Here is a 17,613-nt window from a genome sequence, read left to right as displayed (position 1 = left end):
TTTTGGGAAACACTTACGCCCAAGGTTTATGCAGCCTTAGCTAAGCCTTTTCAACATAAAAACGATTATAACTTCCAGAATTATGATCGATTAATTACACTATAAATTAAGAAATTGTATTAGTATTGTGCTACCAAAGATTTGTTGAGTTCATAATTTTTGTATGAGCTATAAAAATGAAGCAATCAAGCACCTTCGAATAATTAGCAGCCGGTATGAAATGACAGTTATATTTCTTCAAATTTGACATTTGTTGCACCGGGACGGCAACGATAAATAAACAAATGCTTTTTAGGTACAGTAAAAATTGCGTGAGTAAAATAGAAATTAGACACGTTTGATCGATAGGTTGTGTATAATTTCTTGTATTATAGATGTCTTCAGACCATTGAGCAACTGTGCCAACATTTGTGATTCGATACGCTTTCACAATAGCTCTGGAAACCATGCAGAAAAAACGTGATACGAAGCCGCTTGATTTGCTGGAACAGTTTAAACCCCAGAACGAAAATGATCTAGCGATACACGTGAAAAAAATCGAAGAAGTCAAGACATGGCTCATTGCTGCACAGCGTCATGATCCAGCAAAACAAGTACTCTTCCTAACCGGTCCTTCGGGAAGCGGAAAAAGTACCTGCGTTAAAACGATCGCTAGGCAGTTGAAATACGAACTTATCGAATGGTCTACACCGGTCGATGTGGACCTGTATTTCGATGATACATACGACTTCGACAGCAGGGAGGAAAAGAAAAGTCGACGTCCGCAGAAGGCACTATTTGACGATTTTCTGTACAAAAGTTCACGTTACTGTTCGCTGTTTGGAGGTACAGCAGAGGGTGGAAGGCTTTTACTGGTGAACGAATTTCCGAACTCAATGCTACGCAAACCTGAGGAGTTCCATGACTCGCTTGAAAGGTATCAACACAATAGTACTTCTCCGATCGTTTTTATTGCCACTGATGCTTCCAGCAAATCGCTGGACATAGCATACAATCTCTTCCCACCAGCTATCATAGAGACGTATAAGGTGCACCACATTAAATTCAATGCGGTTTCCGTATCGCTGTTGAAGAAAGCAATCAAACGCATCACGACCATTATTCGGAGCGAGAATGATCTGTCCAAGTTGTACCAAGCTGCACCAGCAAAAGCTGTAGAGGAGAATATTATTTCGTCAGCGCAAGGAGATTTACGCAATTGTTGCCTGAATTTTTTATTTGCTAGTATGAAAGGGGCTGTATCTACTAGCACGAATTCAAGAAACCGTTGCTCGTTTCTGAACAACTCAAAAAAGAACCTCGATGGCTCATCTTTAGAAGAAGGCAGTAGCGGCCTGGGCCTTAGTGAGAATCTATCAATGATGCACGGTTTGGGACGTATTTTTCATCCAAAGTGTAAGTATATCATGACCCTGAAGCATGTAATAGCATGATTAATTTATATACTCTTTCAACTATCGTTTGCAGTTGTAAAAGAAAGATCCGATTTACGATTTTTACATACTCCCGAGAGCATAACAGATTGCTTTGTAACACAACCTACTGCAATGTTATCGTTGCTGCATTCTAACTACGTAATCAGATGTTGCGATGTACAGAATCTCTCCGCAGCCTCCGAGAATCTCACGCTGGTGGATGTTATAACGAACGAGTATCGGGTATTCATTTAAAATCTGCTTCATACCGAATAGTTTTCCATTGACGATCTTCTCATAAAATACTTTTCCAGAGTGATCAACTTGCATTGATTGGACTCGATATTGCAGTTCGCGGAATGATGGTGAATAACGGACAGACAGGGCATAGTTGGCAGCCAATTAAAAAGAAAATTAACATGCAGTTTCAGCACAGGTAAGCAACATCTTCTTCATACTGAACAATGTGTACTTTAAATAATTACAAAATAATATATTTTTAGTTCTGCAACATTTGCCGATGAACTAAATAAGCGCGGATTGATTACGCGACCCGTTCCATCCAAAGTGTTTGCGACCGAATACAAGGGCCTGGCGTTAATCATCCAAAAGAAACCTATAAAGCAGACCCAATGACCGTGATTGCATTGTTCATGTCGTCAGATATAAAAAGCAAATTAAATTAGCAAAATAAATATGAAACGTCTTTAAAACTATACCAATCCGAAAGCAAAAATGTTTTTTTATATTCTGGGTATCCTGAAAAGCGCTTATCTCATTCCGTAGCCAGTCCATAAGCATCAGAACTCGATGGCGTTGTTTCGAGTAGCTACCTTGATTCCTTTGCTGTACTTCGACACTCTAGTACAGGGAAGATTTCGGTTTAGGTTAGGGGATGCACCTGAACTAGCGGTCGTTTTCTCTTAAGTTTAATCATGTGGAGGGCCAAAGCGAAAAACCTCAGACCAGTTGATGGTCGGTCGTTGCACCAAAGAAGAGGCAGATAATATGTATTATTTTCAAGGCTACATTTTTAGGGCTACCAGAACTATATCTAATTTTTAAATTTTAGGAAGATGTAAAAAAATGCAATAATGATTGTAGTACATCTTCACAAATCGAGCGTCATTTATTTTTTGCTTAATTCTGCCGTTCCATGTTTGTTGTTCGATACATTCCAAGTAGGCTGGATCCAAGTAGGCTAGATAGCATCACAACAGCACCACAAAACCCAGCATCAATCAGTCTTGCATCGGACGTGTAAGCGGTCAGTGGTGAAAATGTATATCAAACAGGTCGGTAATAGTAGTGCGTAAATAGAATAAAAGGCAATGAAAATGCTCTTCATACTTTTTAACTTTTTCAATAGATAATTATCCATGGATTCAAAAGCTACAGTAAGAAAACAACAATTGAAGACGTTGACAAGCGTCATAATGTTGTTGTCGGTCGTAACGGTTCTGGAAAAAGTAATTTTTTCAGCGGTGAGTTGATAGCAGTGACGTTGCACGTTGCAAAATAAGTGAAAACAATGTAAAATGCAAAACTTCTTTTCGGTATTGTTTCAGCCATTGAATTTGTACTTAGCAATGAGTATAATAATCTTCGGCTCGAGCAGCGTAAAGCTCTCATTAATCAGGCCGGGAATGTTGCCTTTGCGTTTGTTGAAATTATTTTCGATAATAGAGATGCGCAATTACCGGTAAGTGACAGAAGCGCCCTTTGGATTCAAGTAGGCTGTGCTTGCTTGAATATATTTCTTTCGATTAAACTTCGGCATCGGCCAACATTAGTGATAGTGAATGAAAATGATTGTTATGTTCCTTATGCCTACAGGTCGATCGTGAAGTAGTTCACATACGTCGTACAATATCGCAGTCGAAAGACCAGTACACGCTTGATGGAAAAGCAGTACCACGTAAAGAAGTAGTACAGTTTCTTGAAATGGGAGGACTTTCAAACGCGAGTCCGTATTACATCGTAAAGCAGGGAAAAATTAACCAACTTGCGACAGCCCGCCCTTTCCAACTGTTGCAGGTTCTGCTCGAAGTCAGCGGGATCCGTAGTTACAACGAACAAAGGGAATCCTCATTGGCATCGATGAAACAAACGGAGAGTGATATGAAAATTGTGCTGGAGTCTCGAGCTAGGCACGGCGACGAGATAAAAATTCTCAAAGAAGAACTTATGGAGTTCGAGCAATATGAGAAGCTAGATAAAAAACGTCGAGTGATCAAATTTGTGATGCTGTACAACGAAAAGACCGAGATCGGTAACGAATTAAACTCGCTCGGGCAGGCAACCGACAAGCTGAAAGAGAAACGACATCAGCTAGCAAAACGGAAAGTAGAATTACTGCAACGTGAGGATAGCGAACGAAAGCAGTTAAAGCAACTCCAGGGTATGATAACGAGTGTGGTCGAGCAAAAGTCCACCATTTCGAAGGAGCATCACCGATACGTGCAAATAAAAACCAACCTAGAGTTGAAGGTCGAAGACTTGACGAAGGATCTTGCCAGTGAAAGCCAACGCCAAGCTCATTCTAAAATGCAACTGGATAAACTTAATAAAAAGATCCAAGAGCAAAAAGATAAGTTGAACGAACTTGTGCGGCAATGTGCAGAGCTTCACCACCAAGAAGATAATTTGGCTAGCGAACTGAAACACAAGGAACAAATGCGCGGTGAACATTTAGACAAGCAACGGAGAGGTGTGCAGTTTGCGTCGCGTGTCGAGCGAGATTGTTGGCTGAAAGAAGAAATAGCTTCTTTGAAGAAACAAATCCATACTAACACCATTTACATCAACGATCAAGATAAGGAACTAGATCAGCGGAAGAAAACAATTGTATTAATGGAGCAGAAAATGGATGACTACAATAACACATTTCAAAAGATATCGGAACGTATGGATAGCTACAAGGTGCAAATTAACCAGTTGAAAGTAAAGCGTGATGATTTACTCCAACATCAGCAGAATCTTTGGGAACAGATATCCCGCGTCCAGCAAGAACTCGCCAAGCACAAGGAGGACTTTCGCAAGATTGAGCAAATGTTAAAGAAACAAATAAACAGTCAAGTTATTACCGGAGGCGATTCGATCCGTAAAGTGATCGACAGATTCCGATCTCTCGGAAGCGACGCAACGTATGTCATAAATGGATACTTCGGTCAGATCATAGACAACATTGAATGCGACGAAAGTATTTACAAAGCAGTAGAAACCACCGCCGGCATGAAGCTCTTCAACCATGTTGTGGAATCAAATGATATAGCCAAGGAAATTATACAAGTTTTCAATCAGCAGAAGCTACCGGGAACTTTCCAGTTTATGCCATTGAATTTGCTAGCAACGCACAAATATCAGTATCCCTCGGAAAAGCATGCTGTGCCCCTTATATCACTGTTGAAGTACGAGAAAAAGCTTTCACCTGCAATTCAGATGGTATTTGGAAAAACAATTCTGTGTAGTGATCTGAGTTTGATGCCCGAATCCGCGCTAAAATGTGGCCTGACGTGTGTGACTTACGAAGGAGACCAGAATCTTCGAGGTGTATTAAAAGGCGGGTATCACGCACCGAAACCTTCTATCTTGAAACTGCACCGTGATAGTAGAGAGGTCTGGAAAGAGATCATTGCACTGGAAGAAGAACTAGTAGGACTCCAGACTGGCCTCGACCAGACAGTGTGCAGAGTCACTGAATGTGAGAGAAAAATGTCCCAGGAGGAAGCAAAGCTGCAAAAATTCGAGCACGTCTGCGAAATGGAGCGCATTAAAAAGCAATCGATGCCCGAATCATTACGACAGCAGAATGCAGCCTGTGAGCTGCTGGAAAGGAAAATAAGAGGATGTAAAAACGAGCAGGAACTTATGAGGAGTCGCGAAAAGGCCCTCATCGCTGAGCTTGAAACGGAGTTAACGAACAAGCTGACGGAAGAAGACCAGAAAGCTATCGAACAGCTAGATGGTGAAATTCGGGAGATTCGCCTGCAACAGCAAACATTATTCAACTCAGCACTAGACGCAAACAAAGCTAAACACAAGGTAGAGAACTTACTGAACTCGAACTTAATGCCCAAACGTGATGAATTGGTCCGATCCATCGAAGAATCAGCGAACCGGGAGGATAAAACTAACGAGTTGGCAGCATGTTGGAAGCGAATTCAGAGTGCAGAGGAAAAAATTAATTACTATCTTGAAGAAACAACTAAGCTAGAGGAAAAGTAAGTACAATTGCGAAAGGTTTGGCGAACATAATAGTAACACATTTTTCTTTAAATCATTACAGCTCTAAAAGCTTCCAAGAAAGAAAAGAATCGTTACAAAAGGAGCAGAAAAACTTAGTTGAAAAACAAAAAAAGCTAGAACTAGAAATGGATTCTATTGCAGCGGACGAAAATGAGGCAACCAAAAAACAGGATTTAGAAAAAAACGTTTGGATGAGTGTTCTTGCAAAATAGACAATCTTGGTGCGCTTCCACCAATAGATCGAATGTATTTTGCATGGCCTCAACATAAGGTAAGTGAAATTGCGTTATGATTTGTACCTAAAACTAATGTGTTAAAACCACCTATTCCGTTTGTATATAGTTGGCGAGGGAATTGGAAAACATCAAGAAGCAGTTAAAACAGGTCCCCAACATTAATCCAAAAGTACAAGATGAGTACAACGTAAAGCTGCGCATGCTCCACGATGCCGATAAGCATTTGGATGAACTGCAAAGAGTGAAAAGTTCCATTCAAACGTTGCTAAATAATTTAGAAATTCAGCGTGAGGATACAGTGCGACGGACATTTGAAAGTGTGAACAAAAATTTCAGACAAATTTTCCAACGATTTGTTCCTGGGGGCAAAGGACATTTAATCCTCAACTGCAGGAATATAGATGGAAAAAAGAACGACAGTGAAACAATGGACCGTTACGTAGGCCTCGGGATAGAAGTATCTTTTGTAGGAGGTAAAGCGAAAATGAGCGAAATGAACCAACTTTCAGGCGGACAAAAGACCCTGGTTGCAGTAGCTCTAATATTTGCCATTCAGCAGTATAAACCAGCACCATTTTATTTGTTTGATGAGATAGATCAGGCACTGGACCGACGCTACCGAGAGTCGTTGGCAGAACAAATCAATGAGATGAGTAGCAGCTCTCAGTTCATAACGACCACTTTCCGTCGGGAGCTCCTTGCTCATGCGGATAAGTTCTACGGTGTGCGGTGCCGTGACAAAGTAAGTTATATCAGTCAGGTGTTGAAAAATCAAGCTTATGATTTCATAACTGATGTTCAAGTGCATGAATGATTCAAGATATGAAGCATCTTAATTTGAGGTTGTTGTTTAATCTCAGCTTTTCTTAACATTAGAGTAGTAATTGTTGGGCTCCATTGTATTTAAAAAAAACATAAAATTATTTAATCCATTCATTCAAGATGTTACTTCACGTCTAACCAAACAGGTCCCGCGAAGGAAGACCTCCTAGCTTGGTTAGGGTGAGCAACGGAGAGAAAGTTAAATTAATTGCTGCCGGCTAATGGCTGAAGTCCCTGGATCCCTATTACCTCTCAAGCTAGTTGCCTCTGCGTATAGAGGAGGCCTATGCTTCGAAAGGGGGGACTGGGCGCTTCAAGCTTTTCGGATATGGCAGTGAGTGTAGCGGTCAAAAATAAACTACGAAGTGAATCGTCTGAGTTTCAACATAACACTGATTTATTCTAAAATTTCTTACCATTTATATACCCAAAAAATCGCATTTGTTTACGATTTTAAAAGTAGAGCAACGAGGCGGCCGGCCGTTGACGGAGGGCTGCTGACGAAGCAACGCGCGTCGGCCGGACACTTGGCGCACCGTAGGGTGTATTGATTATTGATAAGTAGGGCAGTAAGCCGGCCTGCCAACGATCGAGGGCTGCCGACGCAGCAACGCGCGCTGGCCGAACACTTGGTGCGCCGTGGGTTGTATTGACGCAGCAATACGCGCCAACGGGTCGCCCGGAACGGCATTTAACTCGCTGATGCAGCACGGTGCAGCACGGCGGCAGCCATCGAAATTAACTTCTATTTGCGAAATCGAATTTAACTTGTTTGGGCATTTGGTTTCCGGTACGTCGCGTCCCTCTCGGAAAGGTTCTTTATTTGGATCAACGATCGTACCGGTTACCGAAATGTTACAGTTGTCCAAAGGTGGGCTTATTTCTTAACTAAGCCTTAACTAACTTAAACACCTCGTTGGTGTAGCAACACAAGAAATACGTCCAATAAAACATATTCAGCCTAAGTCCAGACTGTTTCTTCTTCTTCTTTCGGAGGGAATTTACTCCAGTACGGCTATTGAATTCATTTTCCTGGACCTTCACAAACTAACCTGGAGACATAGACCTCTATTGCGTTATAGACCGGCTACTAAGGTCATAAGTCCTGATTTTCTGTGTGAGTGCGACCCTGCGACCATGCGATCAAGATAACCTTACGTCTAACTAACATATTTCAGGAACTCCGTGCATTGCTAATAAATCATGGTGGTGCGCTGGCAAACTGTGATTGAGTCACTCAGGATTTCGATCGAATTGCACGTTAATTCGAACGATGTCCAAAAACTACCATTTTGAATTCAATCGAATCCGCTACCCCGCGTCCACACGGCATAGTAGCGTGGCGATTTTGACACTCCGTCGTAGTGTAAAGCTGGCTGTAGACGTCACATATTAATCTGTGCAGATCTTTGACGTCTACAGATTTCCTTTGTTCTCTCGTACCCATCGTCTGTCAAACATCCCTCCATATATCCCGAATATCTCGAGGGATGTTGGAAAGAGCTAAGGAAAGGCTGTAGACGTCAAACATCTGTGCAGATTAATATGTAACGTTTAAATCCAGCTTAAATGTTGGTCGAGAGGCCTTAGCCACGGCCATAAAAAATAGTTGACACTACGACGGAGTGTCAAAATCGCTACGCTACGATGCCGTGTGGACGCGGCCCTACAGTTGCGACCAAAGTGATTTAAAGAAGTACAGGTGTAGTCCACCAGTATGACAGTATCAAGAGGTAATCGTTATGTCAAATTAGCACCACGGTTCTTACAGGTTCCACATTGAATGCATTGATAACCTGTAGGTTTAGGAATCCTTGGTTCGTGACACACGAGGTGGCATGATTAAAATTTCAACAGCTCAAAGTTGGACATTTGTTTTTTGTCTTCCGTGTTTTGCTAGGTAGTTCACCATTCTCCAGAATTGTATTTGGTAAAGTTCAACTTGAACTGAATCCATCGTTCATCTTATCATGATAGAGAATTTGTCCAAAAAACGTATGGTGTTTGGTATCACCTTCCTGATATTGTGAGTACTGGTTTGTTTTCATCCTAAATCGTTTGTGGCAGTGCACAAATGGAAGGATAATCCTTTCGATTCCTTGCCGTTTCCTCGCTTCTGTAACTCCCTTCAGACTAACCATAGTTGTACTGATCATCGAATCGAAATGGATGAAGGCTGGTTCTCGTCGGCAGGAGTTTGTGATTGAGAATAATTCTACTTGCTGGAAGCGTGAGACATACGAAGTGATCAAGGACTGCCATCCGTGTACCGCGTTCGAGATCGCCAGTAAATCCCAGGGCGTCTGTGTGCATACGCACAATAAAGAGGTGCTGAAGTGTATCGGAGGAGAGATCGTGACACGAAGGTAGATGACGGATGGCAATGGGTACATTCAATCATGGGGATTACAATCATTATTCATTTCAGCTGTGATCGTGTGGCTTGGCTGGATGAGCGACATTTTTGGTCGTTCCAGATTTCACTGACAATAATCGGCAGCCTTTCTGCGGCAATCTCCTTCCTTCGACAGAAAACGCTCAACCGAAGGACTATGCTGAAAATCCAGCGAGAGTTGGGTGCCTAACAATCGATTGAAACCTACCCTTTACCATTATGAAGCTTTACCTCACTTACCATCGCATTGTGCAGGCACGTCGTGCCGAGTCGTCAGGACCAGACTTGTATCGGCTAGATGTGCCTCCTGAGAGCTATGTCGTCTTGGCGCTGTACCGTTACTTCGAAATCAACTCATCGAACGTTGAGGTTCATTTTGTGCAATGCAAAGCGTCCTCCAACGTGCTCTTGGTTGTCCTATCATCGTCTAGTTTTGGCAAGTTGCGTTTTTTCGACCAAGTAGACGACGAAAAACAGACAACATCCATCGACGATCCGGCCCTATTTTGCCAGTTGCCGTCGATTTCTAGCCGCGACTCCACTTCAATCGTATCCGGTCTTTGTGGTGTATGTCGTCTTATTACACAGGAACATGTATCTCGCGACAAATCCGCAGTGGGATTGCTCGGCTTTAAGGGTAACACTTTGGTCGCTCCCGCGGATGCCTCACTTTGGACAAAATTTTGCGAGTTGGATATGGTGCGGTGTGTGGGGAAAATACTAAATTTCGAATCCAGTTACGCCGCGGCAAATGTAATTACACTTCCTGACGAATTGGGACAATTAGAACGCCACCTACAGCAGCCCCTTAAATCCCATAACATTTACAAGCTCATCAATCTCGTTAAGAACGTGCGCATTTCGTCGCATGGTGAACATTGTCAACTGACCGACGCTGAGCAACGATTTGATTTTCACGAAAATCACAAATTTGCCGAAGGTTACGAGAAAACGCTGGCGGATATTATGCTTTTTATATGCCTGGAGTTGGCGGAGCGCCGTTTGGGGAAGGAATTGCTCAGCGTGAAAGTACCCCACGTTTCCGGGTGGTTCGAACGCGTCGATCATGACGACGCAGGGAAATTACATCAAGTATGCCACGAGATTCTTCCAACCATGGATAATGCTACCACACTAGCAAACATATCATCGCTCGCAGCAACAATTCAGGTGAAGGTGCCGCAAGAATTTAGTTTGTACAAATCGGACACCAAAAAGTTAAACCTTAAAGAAGACCAAATACTTACGACTAATCAGGCGGAGGTATTGGAAATTCTGCGCAAAGTAGAAGCGATTCGTACCGACATCGGTAGCGAGGTGAACGATTGGGAAACGAATCTGTTTGAATGGGAATCGATACCGTTGGATGCACGACCTGAAGGTGGCAAACTACCGCCGGCCCGCATTCTCCGAAAGCGTCACCAGCTCGAAAGCTTAGTGAATGAAGTGGTGCAACTTGCAACTGATGGGAATGTCATCGTCGACTTTTGCTCCGGCACAGGTCACTTGGGAATAATTTTGGCCTATCTGCTGCCCCGCTGCCACATTTATTTACTGGAAAATAAGGAAGAATCACAGCAGCGTGCAAAGGAACGTGTCGTTCGGCTGGGCCTGAGCAATGTAACGTTCTTTCAGTGCAATCTGGATTACTTCACTGCACGCTTCGATATTGGAGTTTCGCTGCATGCATGCGGTGTAGCGACGGACATCGTGCTAGAGAAATGTTTTGCCCAAAAGGCACACTTCGTCAGCTGCCCCTGCTGCTACGGAAAGCTGTACAACATCGAGCACGTGGCGTATCCAAGAAGTCACCTGTTCCAGCAGTCCGGACTGCTGCTGAAGGAGTACTTCTGCATAGCGCACTGTGCGGATCAAACGCATGATCTGACTAGCGACCGAACGAACGTCGCCAAGGCCCAGCAGGGTTTCCACTGTATGGACGTTATTGATAGGGATCGGGCGCTGAGGGCTGAGGAGCTTGGCTATCGTGTGCTACGAAAGCGTTTGAAGGACGAAGGTTGTACTCCTAAAAATCGGTTATTAATAGGAATTTTTACAGAATGATGTATTTCTACTGGAATGTGGCTGTAGGAATGGAATAAAACGACGTTTGCAAGGTTTAATTTGTTACTCTTTTTGTCTTTTTACATTGTACGATGAACGAATAACTTTTAGTGATCAAGCTTTAATTTATAAACATCATATAAGTGATAGTATTTATTGCTTCAGTTCATTTTCTGAGTAGCCTCTTTTAATGGCACAGACAATGCGAGGTAGTATTACAATATTTTCATTAATTTTCTTATTTAAATTTGTTCTATAATAAACTGTTTTTTAAACCGTGATGTATTTGACATTTGCTATTGTTTTGTCTTGCACAGATTGTCGCTTTCATGTATGTGTGTTGTACGGCAATATGCAGCACACAGCTGTGTTGATGTAACAGTGTTGTTTACGTCGGCTTCGAACTTCGAGGTGGATCATTCCAGCAAACTGGATTCAGTGTTTCTCCGACGATCGTTCGGTTGAATTCTTTTCTTTTAGTGGTGCGCTCGAACGCGCAAAGTTTTTCACTGTACTTTTTGTTTTTGTCAAGTTACGGTAGGTACTTTTCTTGAACTTCAGGCATTTGAAAATAAGGCGGGTGCTGCCGGGAGGCTGAAAAGGAGTTGAAGATAGATAAATTGCGCTATAAAGATTGTTGGGGGCTGTCAGTTTAATCTTGATGCATCCTACAAACTCGTAGTGATGACTTGCTAAAAGATTCTCGAAGGTTTACATATCTGTTTAGTAGTCCCATACCCGCTGGTTATCAGTGAGGGTCCAGCGATAAGTCAAGACGGTGTTTTTATTGTTTCTGCCTGCTCGGAAGGTTTTATCAGCACCGTACGGGCTCCGGCAAGTAGCCAAGTTCAGCTAACCAACAGTCCCGCCAGTCCGAACGAACATTGCAGTGCATTGCAAAGGAAAGTGAAAGCTCTCCAAGATCGCTGACTGTTTCGGAAATTTCGCCCAGGTTTACCCTCTCATTAGCCATTCAGCTTTTGTCGAACCACAGCAAAAAACCATGGTTGTACCGAAGGAAGATCAACTGCGCTACGATGGACGCGTGGTGGTGGTGACCGGAGCAGGGGCCGGTTTGGGGCGTGAGTACGCACTGCTGTTTGCGTCGCGCGGTGCAAAGGTCGTCGTGAACGACCTAGGTGGCAACTTCAAGGGCCAGGGTAAATCTAATGCGGCCGATAAGGTCGTCGAAGAGATCCGGGCGGCCGGTGGGGTCGCCGTCCCCGACTACAACTCGGTCGTCGAGGGGGACAAGATCGTGCAGACGGCGCTGGAAAACTTTGGCCGCATCGACGTGCTGGTGAATAATGCGGGAATACTGCGCGACCGAAGCTTGGCCCGGATTTCGGACGAGGACTGGAACTTGATTCAAGATGTGCACCTGAAGGGCAGCTTCCTGACGACGCGCGCCGCCTTCCCGGTGATGAAAAAGCAGAACTTCGGCCGCATCATCATGACGTCGAGCAATTCGGGCGTGTACGGAAACTTTGGCCAGGCAAACTACAGCGCCGCCAAGCTGGGTCTGGTCGGGTTGGCCAATACGGTGGCCATCGAGGGTGCGAAGAATAATATTCACTGCAACGTGATCGTGCCGACGGCGGCCTCGCGAATGACGGAGGGAATCTTGCCGGATATTTTGTTCAACGAATTGAGTAAGTGAAGGGGAGATAAGCATCCTTGTTTATTAAAAAGTATTTATTATGGTTTTTTATTTACATTTTTTTAGAACCGAAACTGATCGCACCAGTGGTGGCGTACCTGTGCCATGAATCGTGTGAAGACAACGGTTCCATCATCGAGAGTGCCGCCGGTTGGGCAACGAAGATCCACTTCGTGCGCGGAAGGGGTTGTGTGTTGCGCACGGCCATCGACGAGGATGTGTCTCCGGAGTACGTACGGCAAGTTTGGAATCGTGTCACGGACATGTCCGAGGCGCGCCACCTGAATGCAATCGCAGATGCGAGTCGCGTGGGGTTGATGGAAACGCTGGAGAAGCTGCGTGACGGAAAGAACAACGAAAACTCTGTCACCGAGACGTTCCGGTACGGATTCAAGGATGTGATTCTGTACGCACTCGGCGTCGGTGCGAACGTGTCGGATCCGACCGATCTAAAGTTTCTGTACGAAAACAATGCGGAGTTTGGTGTGCTTCCCACGTTCTTCATCCTGCCGGGACTGCTTGCCGTTATGGGTTCGAGTTTGACCGCTTCCGCCATCAAGCACACCACGTTCGATTTGACTAACGTAGGTATATCTGGTTATGTTTGGCTGTTTAGTATATTTTGATAAATTTTCCTGTTGTGTTTTAAAGATTCTCCACGGTGAGCAGTATATCGAGCTACTCGAAGCACCCCCAACCGAGGGTGTACTGACCACCACCTCCTCCGTGCTGGACGTCGTCGATAAGAAGTCCGGTGCCCTGGTCATCACTCAGTCTGACTCGTACGATGAGAACGGCACGCTGATCGCACGCAACCAGAGCTCGACCTTTGTGGTGGGTGCTGGAAATTTCAATGGCAAGACCAAAGCTAGCCCCGAGGTGAAACCGCTGGTGCCCAATCCGAAGCGTACTCCGGACGCGTCAGTCGAGGTGCCGACGCACAAGAACCAGGCCGCTGTATATCGGCTGTCCGGCGATCTTAACCCGATGCACATCGATCCGAGCTTCTCGGCGATCGCCGGCTACAAGGTACCGATCTTGCACGGTCTGTGCACGATGGGGGTTTCGGTGAAGGCGGTGCTGAAACAATTCGGTGGAGACAATCCAGCTCTGTTCCGGGCGGCGAAGGTCCGCTTCTCGAAACCGGTGCTTCCGGGTCAAACGCTTCGCGTTGATATGTGGAAGGAACCGAACAACCGGGTCTGCTTCCGGACAGTCGTGGTTGAGACAAACACCGAAGTGCTGTCGGGTAAGTTTTATCTCGGTCCATTAAATCTCTCTTTTTTCTGTCGGGGCTTACGGGCGCATCGTTTACGTCTGTGCTTAGTTCAAACGGTTACGTGTCATGACGTGATACTTGTCCATATAATTGTTAGCTCGGTTTTGTTTTCTCTGTGGTGGGGGAACGCACTTTGCCTGGTACAGGTTTTCTAATTACTGCAGTTGGTACCAAGTTGCAGCACGAAGCAGGTCGTTTATTTTGCAAGTAAGTTCGGAAACGACATTCGAAAGCGTGGGTGTTTAATTGTAGAAAGTTTCTACAACAATGTCTCATTCGCTTATCAAAGTACTTAATTTTTTGTATATGATATTTCTTTACTATAGTCGCTAGTTCCTTGTTTGTCATGCATTCGATCGTCTAATGGCAAGGATTGTCAAATTAACAATAGAGGCATTTATTTTTGCTTTTATGCTTTTGCATATTTAAACTTGGAATTTAAGGAAACTGAAGTTCAACAACTCATATTTGCAGAAATGAAACCAAATGAAAAGTTCAGTACGATCGTAATAGTTAAAATATCAATTCTACGATGTAATACCATACCCCCAAGGGTACACATTCATGATTTATCTACCTTTAATTGTGATGTTCAATTTATTTTGATCACAGTGAGCATCTGCTGTGGATTCAACGAACCGCACAGCATGCTTGCGAAACGATGTTGCACAGCATATGTTATGCTGCAGCATATGCTGTCAGTTTGACAGCTGCCCGTTTGGTGCTTCTCGAACGTTTTTTCGCTGCATAAATTATCGCGTGTATTTATCAAGTCAGTGTCAAAAGCTCAAGCTAAGTGTGGTTTGCCGGGTGAGTTTCACTTTTCGGTCTGGAAGATATTTGTTTCAAAAAGGGTAAAAGAATACGACTGCGGGCAAGCGAAATCTCCCAAAGAACCATACCCGACCTTTAACCCTCTTCCCATCTGTTAAGCTGCATTTACGATTAAGGAGCGTATTCTTCTTCGCTTATCATTTGTTAAGTCATGCCGAGTGTACCGATGATCGCAACATTTGTGTTTTTGCTACTTTCCGGCAAGAGCAACGGGAAAATCGATAAAGCAATCAGTGGGATTAGCATTACGCCACATTCGCCCAATGGAATTGTGCGCCCCCCGAAGCGGGTTCCTTTCTTTCGATGGTAGAAAAGGGAACTCGATAAGGTTTTATACGGCAGAACGGCTGAACGGCGTTAGAGGCCACTGGCACTGTGATGAGGCATTTATTTAAAGTAGGGACTTTTTAACTTTTACCACCTCGTACCACACAAACGCACCGAAACGTTCCATTCCGCGGTGCGGATCCCGTGCGAATCGAAAGTTATCGATAGTGTGACACCCCGGCACTAGCAAAGACCACACATACTTGCACGGTCCCCAACGAGGCACGTACACAACAACCCTTGGCCGTGCCATATCAGTTACCGGACCGAAGGGTGGTGGTAAATCATCGCTTCGGCGTTCCGGTGCGTCCAGTTACGTTGTGGACCAAGTCGTGAACGGACCGGCAGCTAGGGAAGAAGGTGGAACAGCTGAAGTGAACTTTGCTTTACCGTCCTCCCCATCCATCATCACTCTTTCCGCAGGCGCGTACGTTGACTTCAAGCAGATCATCGTGAAACCCAACATGACTTCCGCCAGTGCCCTGCAGAGCGATGCCGTTTTCGCCGGCATCAAGGATCGTGTGGCAGAGAACGAGGCGAAGGCAAAGGCAGTCAATGCCGTGTTCCTGTACAAGGTCACGAGCGGTGGCAAGGTGGCCAAGGAGTGGGGTAAGTTGGCTCACCAAAGCCACACCTTTACGAAATGCATATCAATAAATTAACAATGGTGAACCGTTTGTTCCTTTTCAGTGCTCGACCTGAAGAACGCCAAAGTGTACGAAGGGCCGTTGCAAAGCGGCAGCAAAGCCGACACTACCATGACGATAGCGGATGCGGACATGGTTGATCTGGCGCTCGGCAAACTGCAGCCTCAGACCGCCTTCATGAAGGGTAAGCTGAAGATCACCGGCAACATTATGCTGGCGCAGAAATTGGCCCCGCTGCTGAAGACGGAGGCGAAGCTGTAAAACCGGGAACCGGCCAGAGTCCCGTCTGCTTTGCGTGAGCGTCGTTCCTACGGGAGAGAGGGTTTGGTGCGGATCGATTGTCATCATCGAATCGATCATCATGGCGCGTCGATCAACAATTCCAAATAGAAGTACGGCTTGTTTATTTTTGCGTTGAACGCCGTTTTACGAGAACCGTTCGATGAGATGTTAGAAGAAATGAAACAGAAAGGTAGAGAGATGGAGAGGTGTAACAGTCAGGTCACAGCAGATTAGGCGCAACGCGAGTGTGTGTACACATTTATTTTTATTACTTTTAATCTGTCTGATAAGACCACGGTGATGAGGAGGTTTTGGATGGAGCTTACGTAGTATTCCCGTTTTATTTTCCCATTTTATTTTCTTCTTTCCAAGCCTCATACTATCGTAGCGTATTGTTCTTGTTGGCAGGAAATAATCGTGTTGTACACAATCACACATCTGGGGCGATGGGCAATAAATGGACAACAATATTTGTTAAAAAAAACATAATTAAATATTCTTTTATTGTTCAACATCTGATGACTATCCCATATTGTAAAGAAAGGGTCAATTCGAAATACCTCACAATTCTTCAACTCTAAATTACATATACTTTTGATTAAGAAAATAGCACATATGTTTTGGTAAGAAGAATCAATATTCCATCGATGAAGAACCATTTCAAATTTCATTAAGCTGTATTGAAGTATTTTGTTTGTACATTAATTCCTAGTCTTTACTGTATCAGTATTGATGCATTGGGATCAATGGTACATGTATAGAATACCCTGAAAAATCAAATAGTAATCAAACAGTGTTTGAACAAATGAAAGAATCTGTTTTCTGCTTTTTCCATAAAAACCACAAGTACAGAGCAATCGGCAGAGTACCTTTCAAACAAAACTTTAATCGCTTAGGTAATATGGAAGTAGACTTAAAACACTTAGTGAAATGTTACAAAAACCAACATGTAGATTACATTTTCAATCAAAATTTTAATATATTCTGAACAAATCTTTCTTGCTCAAAATTTCTTTTATGTCGGAGATTGTCGACCAGTGAGACTCTTTTAGTATTTTTGTTTTTTCCAATTTTTCGTTTTTTCCCGTCTATCACCACCCTTTCTATCCACGATTATTGCTCTGTAAACTAAGGAAGATTATACAAGCCAAATATTTTTCATGTTATTTTCTTCTAGTAATCGTGAATTCCCATTACTTGTGCTCAATTGAATAATTGTCAATCATTGTCAAAAAGTTAAAGAAAAATTACAAGCTTTATGGAATTGAAGTAGATGGGGAATTCAAAATTTACGAAACATAACTCGTACTTTAACGATGCAGTGAGCCTGTCGTAGAGGTGAACACATCTATTGTGCGATTTTTTTTTCAAATCAAAATAATTTTCTCAATACACGTGCCAACG

The 17,613-nt window shown here is 43.8% G+C and overlaps 5 protein-coding genes across 6 annotated transcripts; all 5 read left to right on the top strand.

Moving 5' to 3' along the window:
• The first annotated feature begins 406 nt into the window (after positions 1–406).
• LOC131292270 (cell cycle checkpoint protein RAD17) lies at positions 407–2,094 on the top strand. The gene is made up of 4 exons (XM_058320799.1): positions 407–1,395; positions 1,468–1,658; positions 1,730–1,851; positions 1,919–2,094. The coding sequence occupies exons 1-4, from the start codon at positions 447–449 to the stop codon at positions 2,049–2,051; spliced, it is 1,395 nt and encodes a 464-aa protein (XP_058176782.1). The 5' UTR covers positions 407–446; the 3' UTR covers positions 2,052–2,094.
• Positions 2,095–2,695: 601 nt separating this feature from the next.
• On the top strand, positions 2,696–6,827 carry LOC131293572 (structural maintenance of chromosomes protein 3-like). Its single transcript, XM_058321650.1, has 6 exons — positions 2,696–2,710; positions 2,785–2,899; positions 2,984–3,121; positions 3,268–5,638; positions 5,704–5,848; positions 6,006–6,827. The coding sequence occupies exons 1-6, from the start codon at positions 2,696–2,698 to the stop codon at positions 6,711–6,713; spliced, it is 3,492 nt and encodes a 1,163-aa protein (XP_058177633.1). The 3' UTR covers positions 6,714–6,827.
• A 1,752-nt stretch (positions 6,828–8,579) lies between these two features.
• LOC131282498 (protein JTB) lies at positions 8,580–9,306 on the top strand. The gene is made up of 3 exons (XM_058311981.1): positions 8,580–8,747; positions 8,854–9,087; positions 9,150–9,306. Exons 1-3 carry the CDS (start codon positions 8,692–8,694, stop codon positions 9,304–9,306), a joined length of 447 nt encoding a protein of 148 aa, XP_058167964.1. The 5' UTR covers positions 8,580–8,691.
• Positions 9,307–9,335: 29 nt separating this feature from the next.
• Positions 9,336–11,228, top strand: LOC131282497 (glutathione S-transferase C-terminal domain-containing protein homolog). The gene has a single exon (XM_058311980.1). The coding sequence runs from the start codon at positions 9,336–9,338 to the stop codon at positions 11,178–11,180; it is 1,845 nt and encodes a 614-aa protein (XP_058167963.1). The 3' UTR covers positions 11,181–11,228.
• A 917-nt stretch (positions 11,229–12,145) lies between these two features.
• LOC131282569 (peroxisomal multifunctional enzyme type 2-like) lies at positions 12,146–16,692 on the top strand. 2 transcript variants are annotated; one of them, XM_058312072.1, is made up of 5 exons: positions 12,146–12,832; positions 12,907–13,424; positions 13,492–14,089; positions 15,704–15,889; positions 15,971–16,692. In XM_058312072.1, the coding sequence occupies exons 1-5, from the start codon at positions 12,184–12,186 to the stop codon at positions 16,186–16,188; spliced, it is 2,169 nt and encodes a 722-aa protein (XP_058168055.1). In that variant the 5' UTR covers positions 12,146–12,183; the 3' UTR covers positions 16,189–16,692. The 2 variants fall into 2 exon arrangements, with proteins under 2 accessions (XP_058168055.1, XP_058168056.1); XM_058312073.1 differs by lacking the exons at positions 12,146–12,832; positions 12,907–13,424; positions 13,492–14,089 and adding an exon at positions 14,833–14,929.
• The last annotated feature ends 921 nt before the right edge of the window (positions 16,693–17,613 follow it).

This window comes from Anopheles ziemanni, chromosome 2, assembly GCF_943734765.1.
Source record: "Anopheles ziemanni chromosome 2, idAnoZiCoDA_A2_x.2, whole genome shotgun sequence".
NCBI lineage: Eukaryota > Metazoa > Arthropoda > Insecta > Diptera > Culicidae > Anopheles > Anopheles ziemanni.
The sequence above is the reverse complement of the archived record's forward strand: the minus strand, read 5'-3'. Positions and strand labels throughout refer to the sequence as shown.